General features: G+C 31.0%; 1 protein-coding gene across 3 annotated transcripts in view; it reads right to left on the bottom strand.

Moving 5' to 3' along the window:
• Positions 1-228: 228 nt before the first annotated feature.
• Positions 229-21,897, bottom strand: part of stl (ADAMTS metallopeptidase stall) — a 97,225-nt gene continuing 75,556 nt past the window's right edge. For all 3 annotated transcript variants that reach the window (XM_075309602.1, XM_075309600.1, XM_075309601.1), the window contains exons 5-14: positions 18,389-18,579; positions 17,458-18,307; positions 12,416-12,575; positions 12,084-12,212; positions 11,771-12,020; positions 11,555-11,701; positions 4,270-5,038; positions 1,530-1,831; positions 991-1,465; positions 229-738 (exon numbers count right to left, since the gene is read on the bottom strand). In XM_075309602.1, the coding sequence (XP_075165717.1) occupies positions 662-738; positions 991-1,465; positions 1,530-1,831; positions 4,270-5,038; positions 11,555-11,701; positions 11,771-12,020; positions 12,084-12,212; positions 12,416-12,575; positions 17,458-18,307; positions 18,389-18,579 (3,350 nt within the window). In that variant the 3' untranslated portion in view covers positions 229-661. The remainder of the gene's footprint in view (positions 739-990; positions 1,466-1,529; positions 1,832-4,269; positions 5,039-11,554; positions 11,702-11,770; positions 12,021-12,083; positions 12,213-12,415; positions 12,576-17,457; positions 18,308-18,388; positions 18,580-21,897) is intronic.

A 21,897-nucleotide genomic window follows, 5' to 3' on the forward strand; every position in this document is an offset into this window, starting at 1 on the left:
TACAAACATTTGAGGCATTTGTTCATTATTGGTTAATTCGAGAAGTCGTCATTATTAACATGCTAATGGAATTTTCATGTTAGCATGAAAGGATATCAATAGAATTGAGAGTAAAAGCGAAAGCTCTATTTAACACCTCCCAACAAAATAGTATCACCCAACAAATATTTTGAAAAGAATTACAATATAACTATTATTAAGGGAGTCTATTTGTAAAAACGACATATATTTGTAAAAATACATAGTAGTATTTATTTGTTTCATACTAATTTTGTTTCTCTTTTATTTTCTCTTACAGATTCTTCTCGTTTTCTTTCTGCAGAGAGGTAAAATCAGGCTTTAAAACTAAAATATCACGGCTTAGTAGAGAGATTTACATACACACATACATTAGCATATAAACTTATTAACTACATCTATTACAACTACAAAAAATGATCTGTATAAATAAATATTAAAAAAAAAAATAAAATAAAATAAAAGAGGGAGAGTGGCTAAGATATACACGAAAGAGATGATCGCTCAGCACGACGTTAAAATTAGGTACAGTAAAGAGCAATAAACGGAAATAATACTCTTATAGATGAGAGTGGTTGCTTATCTACCTCTCTCTTTTTTCTCAAACGCCCATATAACACTAGAGTCAATCAGATATGCAATATTAATTCGTTTGCTCTTCGTCCATGGTATAATGTATAGGATTAGTAAATTCGATGTGATGATCAACAAGAGGATCTTCTGTAATATAAAAAAATGAAACATCGTTAATGATATTATCTTCTTGTGGTGTAAAATACGCCTACAATGAGTAGTCAACTCCGTGATTTATTTCACTCAGGGAAGTGCTCTGCAGACCATGTGAAAACTTGCTTGAATATTCATCGATGAAAGTGGGTATTATCTACTCTCTACAATAGAAACATGTGTATATCACAAGAGACAAACCCATCCCCATGATCTGCAGAGCAGCTCCATCTTGGTCTTACTCACCTTGTGCTGTTTTCTTTTCATCCAATGTGATTATACTGTCCACAATATTATCTATAAAGTCTTGCGTTAAGGTCTCTGTTATATTCACAGGATCATAGTAAAGAAAACTTCTTTTCTTCCTTATATGATGATGCTTTCTGGCTGATCGCCTGCTACGAAACAAGGCCAAGCTTATATGTGATTCTTGCAAGGGAATTTTGTCTGGACCAAATTCCAAGCATTTGCCTTGAACACAATAACGTTCATCACTTGATGAACATCGTGTACCCAAGGGAAAATGACCATAGTTGCCATTTACCAAATAGAAACGATGTTGAATAAACTCATCCTGGCAACCAACACGACAACTACGATCGGGATCTTCAACACTAGCTGCAATTTGTGTACCATGACCCGAAAGTCCTCGCACTTTGAGTTTATAACGGGAACATGTGTGATCAGCATATTCGGAAGTTGTTTGCAATCGTTCACAGGGCTAAATAACGGATACATATAATTATTATTTCCATATTATAGATAAATTGTTAGAGATGGCCAACCTTTACCGAGTGGGTACATAGCTGTAAATTTTTTTCACCAGTCTTACGATTCATAACCACCTGAATACCTTTAGATCGAGCCATACAACTAGAATGACAGCCCGACTTAACTATCCATTCATTCTCGCCTGCTCCCAGAGGAACTACCGCGGGAGCAGATTTCGAAACTGAATTCTCAGAGGGTGTACGATCATTCAAACGATAGCTATATTTATTCCATGGTGAATAATTATCAGATTTTCGTTTGTAGGGAACCGGATCATGGTTATATTGTTGACCGTGGAAGGGTTTAGCAGCGACCTCTGAAAAAAAATTTAAAATATAAATAAAATAATTTTAAAAATAAAATTTTCATAAAATTTTCTATAGAAATAAAATTTTGGCAAAATTTTCTATAGAAATAAAATTTTGACAAAATTTTTTATAGAAATAAAATTATGACAAAATTTCCTATAGAAATAACATTTTAACAAAATTTAAAATAAAATTTTGACGAAATTGTCTATAGAAATAAAATTTTAACAAAATTTTCGATAGAAATAAAATTTTGACAAAATTTTCTATAGAAATAAAATTTGACAAAATTTCCCAAAGAAATACAATTTTGAAAAATTTTTCTGTAGAAATAAAATTTTGACCAAACTTTCTATAGAAATAAAATTTTGGTAAAGTTTTCTATAGAAATAAAAATTTGAGAAAAATTTTTATAGATATAAAATTTTTGTAAAATTTTCTATAGAAATAAAATTTTAACAAAATTTTTTATAGAAATAACATTTTGACACAATTTTCTATAAATATAAAATTTTGACACAATTTTCTATAGCAATAAAATTTTGACAACATTTTCTATAGAAATAATATTTTGACAACATTTTCTATAGAAATAATATTTTGACAAAATTTTCTAAAGAAATAAAATTTTCTATAGAAATAAAATTTTGAAAAAATTTTCTATAGAAATAAAATTATGACAAAATTTTCTATAGAAATAACATTTTGACGAAATTGTCTATAGAAGTAAAATTTTGACGCAATTTGCTTTAGAAATAAAATGTTGTTAAAATTTTCTATAGAAATAAAATTTTGGTAACATTTTCTATAGGAATAAAATTTTGGTAAAATTTTCTATAGAAATAAAATGTTGACAAAATTTTCTGTAGTAATACAATTTTGATAAAATTTTGACAAAATTTTCTGTAGAAATAAAATTTGACAAAATTATCCAGAGAAATAAATTTTGAAAAATTTTTCTGTAGAAATAAAATTTTGACCAAATTATCTATAAAAATAAAATTTTGAGAAAAATTTTTATTGAAATAAAATTTTGGTAAAATTGTCTATAGAAATAAAATTTTGATACAATTTTCTATAGAAATTTTGAGAAAATTTTCTATAGAAATAAAATTTTAACCAATTTTTTTATAGAAATAAAATCTTAACAAAATTTTTTATAGAAATAAAATTTTGACGCAATTTTCTACAGAAATAAAATTTTGACAAAATTTTCGGTAGTAATAAAATTTTGACAAAATTTTCTAAAGAAATAAAATTTTCTATAGAAATAAAATTTTGAGCAAAATTTTTATAGAAATAAAATTTGCAGAAAATTTTCTATAGAAATAAAATTTTGGCAAAATTTTCTATAGAAATAACATTTTAACAAATTTTCCTATACAAATAATATTTTCACAAAATTTTCTATAGAAGTACAATTTTGACGAAATTGTCTATAGAAATAAAATGTTGGTAAAATTTTCTATAGAAATAAAATTTTTATAAAAATTTTCTAAAGAAATAAAATGTTGACAAATTTTTCTACAGAACTAAAATTTTGACAAAATTTTCTACAGAAATAAAATTTTAGCAAAATTTTTTATAGAAATAAAATTTTGACACAATTTTCTATAGAAATAAAATTTTGACACAATTATCTATAGAAATAAAATTTTGACAAATTTTTCTATAGAAATAAAATTTTGACAAAATTTTCTATAGAAATAAAATTTCGACAAAATTTTCTAAAGAAATAAAATATTGACAAAATTTTCTACAAAACTAAAATTTTGACAAAACTTTCTACAGAAATAAAATTTTGACAAAAATTTCTGTTGAAATAAAATTTTGACAAAATTTTCTATATAAATAAAAATTTAAAAAAATTCCTATAGAAATAAAATTTTAACAAAATGTTCGATAGAAATAAAATTTTGGTAAAATTTTCTATAGAAATAAAATTTTAACAAAATTTTTTATAGAAATAAAATTTTGACACAATTTTCTATAGAAATAAAATTTTGACACAATTTTCTATAGAAATAAAATTTTGACAAAGTTTCCTAAAGAAATAACATTTTCTATAGAAATAAAATTTTGACAAAATTTTTTATAGAAATAAAATTATGACAAAATTTTCTAAAGAAATAAAATTTTCGATAGAAATACAATTTTGACAAAATTTTCTATAGAAATAAAATTTTGAGAAAATTTTCTATAGACATAAAATTTTGCGAAAAAATTGTATAGAAATAAAATTTTGAGAACATTTTTTATAGAAATAAAATTTTGGCAAAATTTTCTATAGAAATAAAATTTTGACAAAATTTTTTATGGAAATAAAATTTTGACAAAATTTTCTATAAAAATAGAATTTTCTATAGAAACTAAAATTTGGTAGATTTGTGGTACATTTTTCATAAAATTTTTGTAAAATATTCCTTCATTTGTTTGAAGTACTCACCGTTTTCATATTTACTGCGAATAGTGGTAGGTCCATATATTCGATCCGATCCACTAGAATGATCATAATAATTTTGATTTGAATTAGGACGATATTTATACTCATCATAGCTATTATAAGCAGATGGAGTTGCTCTTGTTGTTGGTGGTCCAATTGGTAACTGATTACTATAGCTCTGATGTGTATACGGCGAAGATCCAAATGATGACGTTGATGATCTTCTAATGGTATCATTATCCATTGTATTATCATCTTGTTTTTCCTGTTTCTTACAGAAAATATTATCCATTTTATATAGATTTTCAGTAGAATTATCACATGAGAATTTCTGACAACGACCCGAAATACAATACGATGGCTCATCATCACCATTCAAATGTGAACGACATGTGGTACCATCGGGATATGTCCAATTTCGAGATTTGGTTCCATTTGACTTTGTCTTACAATAGACTTTACAGGATTCTTCCGTATTGCCGTTTATCTGTTCACCTTCACCAGTTAAGTCGTTGTCAAACTTCTGGGCCCTCTCACAAATCTGTTTGGCAAAATCGGCTATTGTCACCATTCGTAAACTGTAGCATTGTTTGGCCACACAAGTTTCATATTTACGATATTTATCCACCTTACAACGTGGATTGTAATCGATACATTTACGCGCATAGGTTTTAAGGCCAGTACTACCCTCCCTTAGACGTTTCGAGGGTCCATACAAGCAAGTGGAATCACAGGTACTGGGTTCACTCCATTCACTCCAAATGCTGGAAGTCTAGCAAGTTGTAAGAAAAATAATTGATTAGTAGAAAATAATAAAATATTTCTAAATTTTTAATAACTTGTGAATATTTTTTTTTTTGGATAAAGCAAATTTGAATAAAACTTCATCAATTTAACAATTATAATTTTATTTTAATAGATCTTTCCAACCCTCTGGTTATGGTATGCAAAGGATGTACAAATAACAAGATAATGTGACTGTTAGGGTATATTTAATTTTATTTAAGAATTTATGTCTAGAAATCAGATATTCTCAAAATTTTACATGAAAAACTTTTTTGTGTCCTAAAGTGAAAAAGAGCTAAGTTCGAGATCACCGCTAACGTAAACGTAAAAATCAAAATTTTTATATGGAAAACATATTTTGCTCGTAAATTCACTAGATTCGTGTTAACCGCCAAGAAATCCATAATGCTGATATATTTCTGCATAATTTATCGTCTAAAATGTCGAGGTTCCCATCTTCTGAAAAGTCGTCCTCCCCACATTTGCTAATGCTTGAAACTCCCATTCAACACCGATTTACCCTCCATCTACGTGTACGGTCAGAATTATCTCGCCCCCCGATGTTGGGTCTCGAGGGTCTAGACAATCCAATTTTTATCCGATTTGCCTGAGTTTCAAAATGTAGAGGTTTTTTGGGTCAACACAAAAGTAAGCCGAATATGGGGTCTATCGAGCCAAATTTTGATATATCCCCCATGTAGACCGATCTCCCGATTTGATTTCTTTGGCTTTTAGTCAACGCAATTTTTATCCGATTTGCCTGAAATTCTAAATTTAGAGGTATTTTAGGTCCATAAATAGATGTAACTACCATATGTTAATTCTCCCGATTTCTATATTTCTATATATTGGTATATGCTTGGCACAGTATCTGTCATCACATCTATCCATTCCAAGTTTAGGTATGCATTCTAGCCTTGCTTCCTGTCGAACTTTCTGAAAGTCTGCTATCGAGGAGAAGTCTGCTAAATTCGTGATAACCGTCAAGAAATCCAAAATGCAATGAAAATCCGGAAAAATTTAAATTTTTATATGGAAAATTTATAAGTGACAATATGAGATAAATTTGCGATTATCGTTAAACAATCTAAAATTTCGCAAGATTGTAAATTTCAATATGGAAAGCTTATTGTTCTCCTACCAAAAAAACCTTGGATACTTTGGTTTAAAAAGGAATTTAGTATTCCTAAAAATTCCATGCATTTCTGTATAATTTCTAGTCTCAAATGTCGAAGTTTCCATCTTGTGAAAGAAGGAAACAGTGACAGTGACAGTTACACTGCTCTAAAATCGTTCTGGCCACAAGCCCTATATTTGCTAAAATGAAACTCGCGTCCAACACCAATATACCCTCCATTTATGTGTCTGGTCAAAATTATCTCGGCCCTCCTGGTGATATCTTTTTCTGTGCAGTGTCGTCAGTGTAACTGTCAGATTCAAATCCCTCATAAGACAGGGCTGGCTCCGCCAATCGTCCCTTCACATGGGACCGTCTATTCAACCGTCGAACGGAACGGACGTGTTTTCTAATAGGGGATAAAATCATCGTAATAAGTACATACTACGAATTTCAAGTGTGGTGGGATATTAGGCCACCATGCAGAGAAATTCAAAGACATCCACTGGGTTGCTAACTTCAGGGCCCAGTGGACGGGTATCGACTGGAGTTATAAATTTGGGCAATGACCAAGAGTTAGGCCCAATTAGTCGACCTGTAGACGGGTCGACAGGTGGAGACAATTTGACAAGTCGAACCTTTTCCAACCTAACCTAACCTTCACATGGGACTGTTGCTTAAATTTAGTATTTCGCTCGCGGTCCTGCTTTTCATCAGGATGTTGCCTTCTCTATCCATGGTCTTCGCCAGCTGCACCAAACTAACCTTTCGAAGCCACATAACTTTCCGTTCCAGGTTAAAGTTAGGTTAGGTATAGTGGCATCAGGGTTGCCATTTTCGTCCGATCGGACCAAAATTGCCCCGAAAAATTATAAATTTTTAAATTTGCTTCGATGGTCAGACCAAATAGAATTTGGTTGATTTTGTTCCATTTTCGTTAAATCGGTATTTTTTTCAAAATTAATAGAAATACAATTTTCACTAAAATTTCTATACAAATAAAATTTTAACAATATTTTCTATAGAAATAAAATTTTGTACAGAAATAAACGTTAAAAAAATTGTATAGATACAAAATAATGCAAAAATTTTGTAAAAATAAAAATAAAATTTTGCAATAACTTTCTATAGAAATAAAAGTTTGACAAATTTTCTATAGAAATAAAAGTTTGACAAAATTTTCTATAGAAATAAATTTTTTTATTGAAATAAAGTTTTGGATACATTTACTATAGCACTGAAATTATGACAAAATTTCCTAATGAAATGAAATTTAGGTAAAATTTTCTATAGAAATAAAATTTGAAAAAAATTTCTAATTAACTAAAATTTTAACAAAGTTTTCTACAGAAATAAAACTTTGACAAAAAATTCTATGGAAATAAATTTTTGACAAAATTTTCAATAGAAATAAAATTGTGACAACATTTTCTATAGAAATAAAATTTTGACAAAATTTTCAATAGAAATAAAATATTGACAAAATTTTCTATAGAAATAACATTTTGACAAAATTTTCTACAGAAATAAAACTTTGACAAAAAATTTTATAGAAATAAATTTTTGACAAAATTTTCTATAGAAATAAAATTGTGGCAACATTTTCTATAGAAATAAAATTTTGACAAAATTTTCTATAGAAATAAAATTTTGGTTGATTTTGGTCGGTATTTTTTCAAAATAAATGAAATACATTTTTGACAAAAATTTCTATACAAATAAAATTTTAACAATGTTTTCTATTGAAATAAAATTTTGTACAGAAATAAACTTTAAAAAAAATTTTGTATAGATACAAAATAAAAATTTTGTAAAAATAAAAATAAAAATAAAATTTTGCAATAACTTTCTATAGAAATAAAAGTTTGACAAATTTTCTATAGAAATAAAAGTTTGACAAAATTTTCTATAGAAATAATTTTTTTTATTGAAATAAAGTTTTGGATACATTTACTATAGCACTGAAATTATGACAAAATTTCCTAATGAAATGAAATTTAGATAAAATTTTCTATAGAAATAAAATTTGAAAAAAATTTCTAATTAACTAAAATGTTAACAAAGTTTTCTACAGATATAAAACTTTGACAAAATATTCTATAGAAATAAATTTTTGACAAAATTTTCAATAGAAATAAAATTGTGACAACACTTTCTATAGAAATAAAATTTTAACAAAGTTTTCTAAAGAAATTAATTTTTTTTATAGAAATAAAATTTTGACAAAATTTTCTATGGAAATAAAATTTTGACAAAATTTTCTATAGAAATAAAATTTTAACAAAGCTTTCTATAGAAATAAAATTTTTACAAAGTTTTTTATAGAAATAAAATTTTGACAAAGAATTCTATAGAAATAAAGTTTTGACAAAATTTTCTATAGAAATAAAATTTTGACAAAATTTTCTATAGAAATAACATTTTGACAAAATTTTCTATAGAAATAAAATTTTGACAAAATTTTCTATAGAAATAAAATTTTGACAAAATTTTCAATAGAAATAAAAATGTGACAACTTTTTCTATAGAAATAAAATTTTAACAAAGTTTTCTATAGAAATTAAATTTTTACCAATTTTTTTATAGAAATAAAATTTTGACAACGAATTCTATAGAAATTAAATTTTTACAATTTTTTTATAGAAATAAAATTTTGACAAAACTAAAAATAAAATTTTGACAAAGAATTCTATAGAAATAAAAGTTTGACAAATTTTCTATAGAAATAAAAGTTTGACAAAATTTTCTATAGAAATAATTTTTTTTTTATTGAAATAAAGTTTTGGATACATTTACTATAGCAATGAAATTATGACAAAATTTACGAATGAAATTAAATTTTGATAAAATTTTCTATAGAAATAAATTTTGCAAAAATTTCTAATTAACTAAAATTTTAACAAAGTTTTCTACAGAAATAAAACTTTGACAAAAAATTCTATAGAAATAAATCTTTGACACAATTTTTAATAGAAATAAAATTGTGACAACATTTTCTATAGAAATAAAGTTTTGACAAAATTTTCTATAGAAATTAAATTTTTACAAATGTTTTTATTGAAATAAAATTTTGACAAAGAATTCTATAGAAATAAAATGTTGACAAAACTTTCTATTGAAATAAAATTTTGACAAAATTTTCTATAGAAATAAATAGAAATAAAAATGTAAATTTTTAAATTTGGTCCAATGGTCGGACCCAATAAAATTTGGTTGAATTTTGTCCATTTTCGTTAAATCGGTATTTTTTCAAAATAAATGAAATACAATTTTGACATAAATTTCTATACAAATAAAATTTTAGCAATGTTTTCTATAGAAATAAAATTTTGTACAGAAATAAACTTTAAAAAAAAATTTGTATAGATACAAAATAATGCAAAAAATTTGTAAAAATAAAAATAAAATTTTGCAATAACTTTCTATAGAAATAAAAGTTTGACAAAATTTTCTATAGAAATAAAATTTTTTTATTGAAATAAAGTTTTGGATACATTTACTATAGCAATGATATGACAAAATTTCCTAATGAAATGAAATTTTGACAAAATTTCTTAATGAAATGAAATTTTGATAAAATTTTCTATAGAAATAAATTTTTGACAAAATTTTCAATAGAAATAAAATTGTGACAACATTTTCTATAGAAATAAAATTTTGACAAAATTTTTCTATAGAAATTAAATTTTTACAATTTTTTTTATAGAAATAAAATTTTGACAAAGAATTCTATAGAAATAAAATTTTGACAACATTTTCTATAGAAATAAAACTTTGACAAAATTTTCTATAGAAATAAATTTTTGACAAAATTTTCAATAGAAATAAAATTGTGACAACATTTTCTATAGAAATAAAATTTTGACAAATTTTTCTATAGAAATTAAATTTTTACAATTTTTTTTATAGATATAAAATTTTGACAAAGAATTCTATAGAAATAAAATTTTGACAACATTTTCTATAGAAATAAAATTTTGACAAATTTTCTATAGAAATAAAATTTTGAGAAAATTTTCTATAGAAATAAAATTCTGACAAAATTTTCTATAGAAATAAAATTTTGGCAAAATTTTCTATAGAAATAAAATTTTGGCAAAATTTTCTATAGAAATAAAATTTTGACAAAATTTTCTATAGAAATAAAATTTTGACAAAATTTTCTATAGAAATAAATAGAAATAAAAATTTTGAATAGAAATAACAATTTGACAAAAAATTCTATCGAAGTAAAATTTTGAAATATTTAGCTTTCAAATGATATTAATTTAATTTGGAAAAATGGTCCGCTGGTAGGAATTTGGTCCGATTTTGGAAAAATCTTGGTCCAAAAAAAAAATTCATTGTGGCAACACTGAGTGGCTTCCCGATATTTCAGGCTCACTATTCAGCCCAATGTGATACTACAGTGAGAAATTCTTTCTTATCACTGAGTCCTGCCCGATTCCATGTTTAGCTTAATGACAATGGATCTTCCATTTATAGCCGAGTCCGAGCGCCGTTTCACATTGCAGTGAAACTACTTAGAGAAGCTCAGAAAAACTCAGAAATGTCACCAGCATTACTGAAAGGAGATAGTCCACCGCTGAAAAGTTTTTTTTTTTGCTGTTTGGTCGAAGCAGGGATTGAACGTTCCAGCTTTGGGTATGCATACCAGCATTGCTTCCTGTTGGACATTCGAGAAGTCTTCTATCCAGGAGAAATCTGTTTTACATCGAGTTCACAAAATAGACGAACCTGCTCGGGACAAATAAAGTTAGGGTGTGGTCACACTAGGCAAATATTTGACCAAACTGAGTGTCACACCTTTTCCAGGACTATTTTTAATATATCTGGGTAAGGTTTTTGGAAAATATTGCCCATCGTGATGTTATATACCCAATATGAGCTAAAACTGTTTTCCGGTTTCACGGTGGTCACGAATTCTTTTTTGATTTCTGTCAAATATTTTTCTAGTTTGACCGTACCGTAAGTACTGAATAGGTGTGGTAATCATATCTACTGCACAAAAATGGTTCGCGAAGTTCAAAAATGGCGAAATTAACCTTGAAGGCACGCCTCAAGTTGGACGAAGATCATTCGTGCTATTCAAAAATCTTGAATCGGTCGAAAAAAATTACATCAGTGCAATGAAAATTTCTCGCCAGCTTCAATTGATTCGTTTTATTCAAATCTTCGGAGCATGGGTTGCTATTTCTGAAAAAAAAAACTCTACAACCCTAAAGATACGTCATGAAAATGATACCTTAAGGGTTCGGCTCTGACATTGGGTTACTTAAATCTCTTAAAACCTCAAATGAAGTCATGGTTAATGTGACAACTTCCTTAGGGTAATTTTAATTAAATGTTAATTGAATGACTCAATTAATTTTATTTTATGCATACCTTTTGATATTCATGAATCAAATTACTGTACTTGGGATTATCCGAAAGATTTGTCTTTTCATAATTTGCTTTGTTAAGAGCAGATTTTTGTTTCGTGGCCGAATTCAAATCTACACGTTTGGCAACACAAAATCCGCTGCGACACCACTGTAGAGAGAGAAAGAAAATCAATAGTTTGTATCGAAATATTGAAGATATTAAAAAATATAAGTATACCATATTATCACCACATGATGTCCCCTCTAGAGCTGGATGTGAAGTCCACGTATAACGCTCTCTCTGACAATGCAAGTCTCGACAGACATCGGCCAACGATTGACTTCGAGCCTTTGTAGATTCTTTGCCATATTTCAACATACATTGTTGATTGGCATCAAAACGTTCGCCAGGTAATATTCCTTCGGCGGAATGATCTAAATTCTGATTGAATTCTGCTCGATTAAAAAGGCATTTAGCTTGAGGTTTTCTATAAAATAAATGGAATTAGCAATAAATTAATTTTCATAACCCTTCGATCCTTACTACTTACTCTAAAAACACATTCAATGATTCTCGAGAACATTTAGACCAAGTAATTTTACCACTACCCAAGGTAGGTGACATAATGTGGGAGGTGGGCTCACAGCCATTTTCACTGCTATCATGACGCATACCTAAACTGTTGAAATAAACATATTAAACAAATATAATAATTAATAATTAATAATAATAAATAATTAATTATTATTATTAGTGTTGTTTTTATAAAAGTAAAAAAAATAAAATGTATGTAAATATTACTCCATGACATGGCATCTATGCCGTGATGCATTCACTTGGTTCATTCATTTAACACCATGGGGTTTTAGCCAACGTACTTACTTGTGGCCAATTTCATGCGCCACCACAAAAACACTCTCGAAGTGTTTGCCCTCGTTAATGGTGCACGAAGAGGTTTCTATGCACATGCCTGCAACTGGTGCGAGTCCAACCACTTGACTGATCAGTTTGCCATTCTTATCCACCACATATAAATCGAGACCTTGAAAATAAAAGGGAAAATTGTTCTAATGAATTTTTAATATTTTTATTTTTTATTGATGACTATGGTGATTGATTACAGAATTGCACGGTGGCCATCATTAAGAATACTATGGAGTAATAATTCTGATTAATTCAGTGGCATGTGGAACGGATAAACTTTTTAATTGAAGTGATGTGAAGGCGAAAACCGAAATTGAAAATAACTTTTATAAGAAAGTGAAACTTTAATAATCTAATGACCATGATATGTAATATCCCACCCCATTTACTGAAACGTGTCATCTACAATCGAATCGGTTGTGGTAGCTGTTGCCCATGACAAGACATCTTAAAACTTCTTAACATTGTATTCTAAATTGTACGTTATCCATATGGAGTCTATGTTAGACCAAAAGGGCAGATTAATTATAAGAATCACATACCACTCCCCTATGAGGCTCAATAAGTCAAATCTGAGGACCGAGTTATATGCGGCCTACAGGGCATCGGATAAACTTTGCTCCTGCAGGAGGCTCCAAAAAAATAAATCTGGTGTTCGTTTAATTTGGGGGGGGGGGTACATCCTGCCCTCACATTCCAAATTTCAAACCAATCAGATGAAATTTGCTAATGCAGAAGGCTCCAGAATATAAATCTGGGAGTCGGTTTATAAGGAGAGTTTATATATATACAGAAAAAAAAACACCTTTTCTCATTCAATCACGAAATTCATTGATTGAAATGTCTTCAATCACGAAAATGATAGTAATACCAGTTAAATAATCAATTGATTTTATTTCAATTAATTTTTATTGATTTAATTAAAAACGTTGATTGCAAAACTCAATTAATATTTTAATTAACTACACTCAAAAAAAGTTTACTTGGATCCAAAGATTTTGACCTTCCCTTAAGGATTTTGGTATTGATTCCGAGCCAAAGATGCGGCTTCTTTAAAATAAAGGAGTCTTTTACGGACCTCCCTGACTTTCAATCCAGGATCAAATAAATTAAATTTGGACACAGATCTCATCATCGAGTTTTTATTTTCTTTTTGTGATATATTAATAAAGGTATTCTTGTACAAACAAATTCCAGTTTCAGAATCCAAATTATGGCAAGTACTGCAAAGTAAAAAGTATTTTCTTAATGCTAAAAAAAAAACTTTAAACCAAAGATGCAAATCCTTAAAAAGTGTTGGCCTATATTTGAGGCGTTTTTATCTTAAATTTAAAAATTCAATATGTCAGTTGAGTTAAAGACGATTTCTTTAAATTAAAAATGTTGTTCTTTATTTTAACGGAAATTTGCCTTACTTCAAACATCTACAACTTCAGCTGAGAGATGTAAAATTTCAAGATTTGTGTCCTGAATTTAATGAAAAAAAATTTTGAAGCAAGGATTATAAACTTTCTTTTAATTAAAATGTCATTGTTTTAAAGAATTTTGTCCTTAGCATTGCGTAAATTTTGAATCCTAAAACTTAAGTTACATAATCTTCCATATTAGGTCAATATTTTTTTCAGTGTAGATATTTTCAATCACATTTAACTGTTTTTTACTGTGTTTTTAGTTTGATTAAAAATTTGATTTTTTGAAATAATTTTTATATCCTCCACCATAGGATGGGGGGTATATTAACTATGTCATTCCGTTTGTAACACATCGAAATATTGCTCTAAGGCCCCATAAAGTATATATATTCTGGGTCGTGGTGAGATTCTGAGTCGATCTGAGCATGCCCGTCCGTCCGTCTGTTGAAATCACGCTAACTTCCGAACGAAACAAGCTATCGACTTGAAACTTGGCACAAGTAGTTGTTATTGATGTAGGTCGGATGGTATTGCAAATGGGCCATATCGGCCCACTTTTACGTATAGCCCGTGGTGCAATGGTTAGCATGCCCGCCTTGCATACAAAAGGTCGTGGGTTCGATTCCTGCTTCGACCGAACACCAAAAAGTTTTTCAGCGGTGGATTATCCCACCTCAGTAATGCTGGTGACATTTCCGAGGTTTCAAAGCTTCTCTAAGTGGTTTCACTGCAATGTGGAACGCCGTTCGGACTCGGCTACAAAAAGGAGGTCCCTTGTCATTGAGCTTAACATGGAATCGGGCAGCACTGAGTGATAAGAGAGAAGTTCACCAATGTGGTATCACAATGGACTGAATAGTCTAAGTGAGCCTGATACATCGGGCTGCCACATAACCTAACCTAGTATATGGTCTCTAACAACCATGCAAAAATTGGTCCACATCGGTCCATAATTATATATAGCCCCCATATAAACCGATCCCCCGATTTGGCTTTCGGAGCCTCTAAGAGAAGCAAATTTCATCCGATCCGGCTGAAATTTGGTACATGGTGTTAGTATATGGTCTCTAATGACCATGCAAAAATTGGTCCACATCGGTGCATAGTTATATATAGCTCCATATAAACCGATCGCCAGATTTTACCTATACCATATAAACCGATCCCGAGATTTGGTTTTGGAGCCTCTTGGAGGAGTAAATTTCCTCCGAGTCAGTTGAAATTTTGTACATTGTGCTAGTATATGGCCGTTAACAACCATGCCTAAATAGGTCCATATCGGTCTATAGTTATATATAGTCCTCAGATAAATCGATCCCCAATCACACAAAAATTGGTCCATATCAAGTTCATAATTGTATACAGCCCCCATATAAGCGACCCGCATATTTCAATTCTGGCTCCCTACGTACCATGCAAAAGTCCATATCGATTCGTAATTATTTGTAGACTTACATACCTTTTTGTCTAATATATACCACGTATGGACTAACTCACAATTTAGAAAACGATTTAAGATACCACAATCCAAGTAATTCGATTGTGTATAACAGTCTTTCGTAGAAGTTTTTACGCAATCCATGGTGGAGGGTACATAAGATTCGGCCTTGTTTTTTATACCCTGCGTCACACTGTGGAACAGGGTATTATAAATTAGTGCATATGTTTGCAACACCCAGAAGGAGACGAGATAGACACATGGTGTCTTTGGCAAAAAATGCTCAGGGTGGGCTCCTGAGTTGATATAGCCATGTCCGTCTGTCTGTCTGTCTGTTTGATTTTATAATCAAAGTCTAGGTCAAATTTGGCACAAAAATGTGTTTGGCTCAGAATAGAACCCTATTGATTTTGGAAGAAATCGGTTCAGATTTAGTTATAGCTCCCATATATATATTTCGCCCGATATGGACTTATATGGCCCCAGAAGTCAGAGTTTTACCCTAATATGCTTAAAATTTTGCGACAAGAAGAACAATTAGTACTATAGTCAAGTGTGCCAAATTTTATTGAAATCGGTTCAGATTTAGATATAGCTCGCATATATATCTTTCGCCCGATGTGGACTAATACGGTCCCAGAAGTCAGAGTTTTACCCCAATTTGGTTGAAATTTTGCACTAGGAGAACAATTAGTAGTGTGCAAAATTTTATTGAAATCGGTTCAGATTTAGATATATCTCCCATATATAGCTTTCGTCCGATTTACACTCATATGACCACAGAGCCCAATTTTTTGCTCCGATTTAGTTGAAATTTGGCACAGGGAGTAGAATTAGCATTGTAGCTATCCCATATATATATATATATGTTTTTCTGATTTCGACACAAATGGTCAAAATACCAACATTTGCCTTGTAAAATCCCCACTGCTTAGTCGAAAAGTTGTAAAAATTACTCTAATTTCCCTATACTTCTAATACGTATATATCGAGCGATAAATCATAAATAAACTTCAGCTTCAGATTTAAATGTTTCCCATATTTTTTTTACTAAAATTGTGTTCCACCCTAGCGCATTAGCCGACTTAAATTTTGAGTCTATAGATGTTGTAAAAGTCTATCAAATTCTGTCCAAATCGAGTGATATTTAAATGTATGTATTTGGGACAAACCTTTATTAGTAGCCCCCAACACATTTGACGGATGTGATATGGTATCGAAAATTTAGATCTACAAAGTGGTGCAGGGTATAATATAGTCGGCCCCTCCCGACTTTAGACTTTCCTTACTTGTTTTTTACTAACATTGTGTTCCACCCTAGTGCATTAGCCGACTTAAATTTTGAGTCTATAGATTTTGTAGAAGTCTATCAAATTCTGTCCAGATCGAGTGATATTTAAATTTATGTATTTGGGACAAACCTTTATTAATAGCCCCCAACACATTTGACGGATGTAATATGGTATCGAAAATTTAGATCTACGAAGTGGTGCAGGGTATAATATAGTCGGCCCCGCCCGACTTTAGACTTTCCTTACTTGTTCTAGAATGAATTTAGATTTTTTTGACAAAATGTAAATACTTTATACCATTTTATTAATCGTCACCCTGTTTTTAACATATTTGAAACAAAAAAAATGTTAAAATTTCCCTTTAACAGTATGAAAAAAGCGAGTTTTTAAAAAAAATTGCATGAAAAGAACTTCCTGATTATTTAATATAAAGAACATCTCTGGAAGGATATTTGTGGAAGCGCGTTTAAAGTTGTGCCTTTAGAAGAACTTCCAAATTTTTTTCTGGATGGTGCATATGTTTGCAACACCCAAAAGGAGACGAAATAGACATATGGTGTCTTTGGCAATATTGCTCAGGGCCGGCTTCTGAGTCGACCTAGTCATATCCGTGTGCATGTGGACACATTTTTGTAATCAAAGTCTAGGTCGCAATCCAGAAAATTGTATTTTATACAATTTCCAATTGGAAAGTACAAACCAGGATTGAAATACGTAGAAAAATGACCCACTGTGCATCCTGTCCAAGATATCTTGGCGATGCTAAATGTGGTTTGTGTCTTAGCTATTTGGAATTTGAAAAAATATTTTCTTCAGGTATGAAAAAATTATTTTATTTTCAAATTTAAAATTACTCACCTGTTAGTATGACTGCATGATCATAATGCAATTTCAAATCCCTGGCAGTATTCCAACGGGTTTGCCATTTGCAAAAATTACTCAGATATACATCAATATCACTTGATCGTTCCAAATCCAAGGGATCTTTCTCCAAGATCTCCAAACGTTTCAAAACGAAATTCACTCGACGACCCAGCGATGGATGATGATACAACAATTGAACCCCATTGATCATGGCCAAAACGAATCGAATCAAATGAGAACTGGTATCTTTGGGAAAATTTTTCGCCATATGAGTATAGAGATCGGTATCAACGAAAATTGCCGTCTCTATATATAGGATATCATTGGCCGAACGCCAATCCTTAAGAGGTGCAATGAAACGCCTGGAGCGTTTTGAGGATTTTTGAGAATCTGATGCTGGACGTTGGTGCCGGTGATGTTTACTATGCTGTGGTGAATGATGTGACCGATGTCTTTGTGAGTGATGATGTTCCAAATTATGTTGAAGATTCTGATGATGATGATGATGATGACGTGGCTTATAGCGTAAATTTAAAGGTCCCGCATGTGTGTGATGTGTTTTTCTTCTGTGATCTCCGCTCGCTCTCTGTTTATACGAATCATTTTCTATATTTCTGGTGGCTCTTGTTGTATTCTCATAATCAGCCATAGTTTCAATATTCAAATCATTGAAGTCCTCCATTTCTGGTTCAAATTGAATATTTTCATTTAATACTGAGGAATTTGACCAAAGAGAGTCATATACTTCTCCCTCTGTCTCGAGTATAATATGGGTATTATTTCCAAATCTTTCGGGTAATGGATGTATAATATAGTCTGTCTGATTGTGGTGATAAACTCCACGCTATACAATGAAAAAGGTCATATTTGAATAACTTGGTTTTTCAAGATGCTGCGGCCTCATTCGTTGTGACACTTAACTTACCACATTGTCATTATCACATAAATCCAAAGCGGAATTCTCATTGTGATAGAAACATTTCTCCAAACGTTCCGCTAATTTATGTGAGTTCTCCACCAGTTGTGATGTGTTCGCCGAACGTCGGATAAAAACAAATGCATCGTCGATTAACTTTGCCGTTTGTTGCAACTTCAAATTGACCAAATGATCGTTATCTGTGGAATACGAGAATAAATGGAAATATCATTAGAGGAGACATGTGTTTGCCAGAGGAACGCTTAACGCTAGACTTGTGGAATTATACGAGGTTCACAGAAAGGAAATGTTATTCAAATTGAAGTTATGTTGACATAAACAAGCGAATGAAGACCCCATTAACTAGAGCTTGGGAAACGATACTGAAATGTGGCATAGGAACAAGAAAATGTTATATTTCTATAGAAAATTTTGTCAAAATTTTATTTCTATAGAAAATTTTATCAAAATTTTATTTCTATAGAAAATTTTGTCAGAATTTGGTTTCTGTACAAAATTTTGTCAAACTGTTATTTCTATAGAAAATTTATGAAGCATTTCATAGTTAGAGAGGAATATTTTGCAAAATCTTCCAAAACGTCAAGAATGCAACCAATCTACCAAACAGTAAAAAATCTGCCATTTTTGGTAGACTAGTGTTTATAATTGTATACATTCCCCATATAAAGCGACCCCCATATTTCAATTCTGGCTCTATAATTACCGCACAAAAGTTAATATCCGTTCGTAACTATTTCTTCCCTAATATATATCCCGCATGGACTAGCTTACAATTTAGAAGATTATGTTAAGAAGTTTTAAGATGCCTTGCCATCGGCCGCAACCCAAGTAATTCAATTTTGTATGACCGTCTATAGTAGAAGTTTCTACGCAATCCATGGTGGAGGGTTCGTAAGATTCGACCTGGCCGATTTTACGACCGTACATACTTGTTGTTCTTATACCTATAATGTAAATACTTATCCACTGTTTATAGTGACCAAAGTAGACGTAAATGATATAGCTCTTATATTGAAAATATAGCTCTTATATTGAAATTTTCCCAAAAAGCCGAAAGAAGTGACTTCGGTTCTTCAATAATTGTATAAGATCAAAAATCGATTTGACCACATTTTGAATAAGTCGAAAAGTCTACTTTTTGATTCTCATTACACCCATAAAAAATTAAGAACAGCGTGGTCATTTCGAAACGATCCGTTCATGAAAGTGAATCAACACACATGGGTTGTCAAACTGAGAACAGATGGGGTCAATCTGACAACGTAAAAATTACACCATGCGATATATCAGGCTCACTTAGACTGAAATCTTATCACTGAGTGCTGCCCTATTCTATGTTCAACTCATTGACAAGGGACCTTCTTTTTATAGGAGATTACATTAAAACCAATCTATGCCACTGCCCTGCATTCAAAAGATATAGCCCGCTATTTTAGGGAACTAGTGTTTGTACCTGGTCCAGGAAAAATTGGGGAATTCCCTAAAGACAAGGAGATCATTGTATATGAGAAATGAACCAATTAACAGAAATACTGGCTTAGGTATATGTTTGACGTCATGAGACTTATCCCACCAATTTATCCCAAAATTGAGCCAAGCTAGTGATTCGTTGATACATATATTGTACCGTTGATCATTGCTTGCATTATGGAAATATAGAGCACGTATGAAAGAGGCGATTCAGAATCTCATCCAGCTTGTAAACAGGAACTGAACAGAAATTGGGGAATTTTTAACACACGCTAAAAATGTTTCTTTAAAAAGATATAAAAGAAATTAAGGACAATAATTGCTTGTCGCTTTTCAATACTTGGGTTTATTTTCTCTTAAAGAAAATACTTTAAAGCGAAGTTTCCTTTGTCTAAAACTTCTGTTCCGGTAGAAAGTATTTTCTTTTTTTTTTTGTGTAGTCCTATGGTGGCTTCCCATAGTTACTTCTTTTAATCAGCTGAATTTACTACAGTAACATCCCTCGTATTCGATCATTGTGCATAAAGAAAATTTCCACTAGTTTAAATGCAATGACCGCAAAATTTTTGTTTATACATTTTTGTTCTTTACGGAAAATGCAAAGATTGAAAATTGAGATTATAAAAACGCTCCAATACTTCCGAAATATTTTTCGCCTGGTTATGCACTACTGCAGAAGGTCAAGTGAGATATGTAAATTTGACCCAGTATAGGGATAGACTCATAAATAAGAAAATTGTTGAAGTTATTCGAAAACAAGTAAGTAAAGTATGAAAGTCAGGCTGGGCCGACAATAGTATACCCTAAAGCTATGTGGCTGCTTTAGTAAACCTACACTCAGAGAAGGAAGACGATCACTTCAAAAATTTTACATTTCACAGGGAATCTGTAACATGTTTATCACAACCATGTTAATTTTTTCAGAAATTATGTGTCTGATTTGGCGAGAAAACAATATTTTTGTGACAAAAATGTTTCAAGTTTCACGTGAAAAAGTGGCAGTTTGCTTTCTAAACATGTTTAACGTGTTCAGTTTTTCTTTTCTGCTTGTATTGGGAAGCTATATCCCAATCTGCAAATGGATTGACATCTCTGAATGTTGACCAAGGGGTATCTAGGCTGTTAGACGAACTTCTAACGAAGAGACGTATTTCAGTCACACTTGGACAAGCAAACAGAGGCACTCCCCAAGGAGGAGTTCAATCACCTCTTCTTTGGAATGTTGCTATAGTTTCCCTGGAAAAAGGAAGTCTGGGGAAAATTCCCATCCAAAATTAGAGATATTATACAGGGATTCCTCCGGATCACTGAGAAATGGGCAAAGGAGAATGGTGTAGGGGTAAATCCGGAAAATCCGGAATCAAAGACGGAACTAATCATGTACTGAAGAGAACGCAAAATTCCTACCCAAAATTCCCATTGGACAGGAGGCTGAACTTTAAGCGAGAAGAGCCACGGTAGCCTTGTTCTCATGTAAAAAGGCAATAGGAGGAAACGTGGGGACTAAAACCGAAAATTGTGCATTGGCAGTGGTTAGACCTATATGGAGTTGTAGTCTGGTGGCCGGTACTTCAACAGCCGACAAGTATAGATAAGCGAATTGTGTGCTTTTGTATGATCGGAAAAACGCAACGGTCGCAAATGTGCCAAACGTGGATTACACTCTTGCGAACCCGTTTTTTGACAAAAAGTTTCAAACTCTTATTCCTAACAGTGAGGCGTGGTGCACACAGGCCCCGGGCGATAAACATTATATAGATTTCTCCACCGATGCCTTCAAATTTGATCGACAAGTGGTATTTGCCGTATATTCTAAACCTACCTTAAAATCTGCACTGTGTGTGTCTTAATTCGAAAACGGGCATTGACTGCCGAAAATCGCTTAACGAGATGGCTGGGCAGTACAATATTCCCCTAATATTGGTTCCTGGCCACAGGGACATACCAGGGAACTGCGAAGCTGATGAGTTAGCAAGGCTATGAACCACCTTATTCTAGTGCCTCTGGCTACCTGTAAGCTCATACTG

The sequence above is a fragment of the Haematobia irritans genome, chromosome 5, assembly GCF_050003625.1.
Source record: "Haematobia irritans isolate KBUSLIRL chromosome 5, ASM5000362v1, whole genome shotgun sequence".
In the NCBI taxonomy this organism is placed as follows: Eukaryota; Metazoa; Arthropoda; class Insecta; order Diptera; family Muscidae; genus Haematobia; species Haematobia irritans.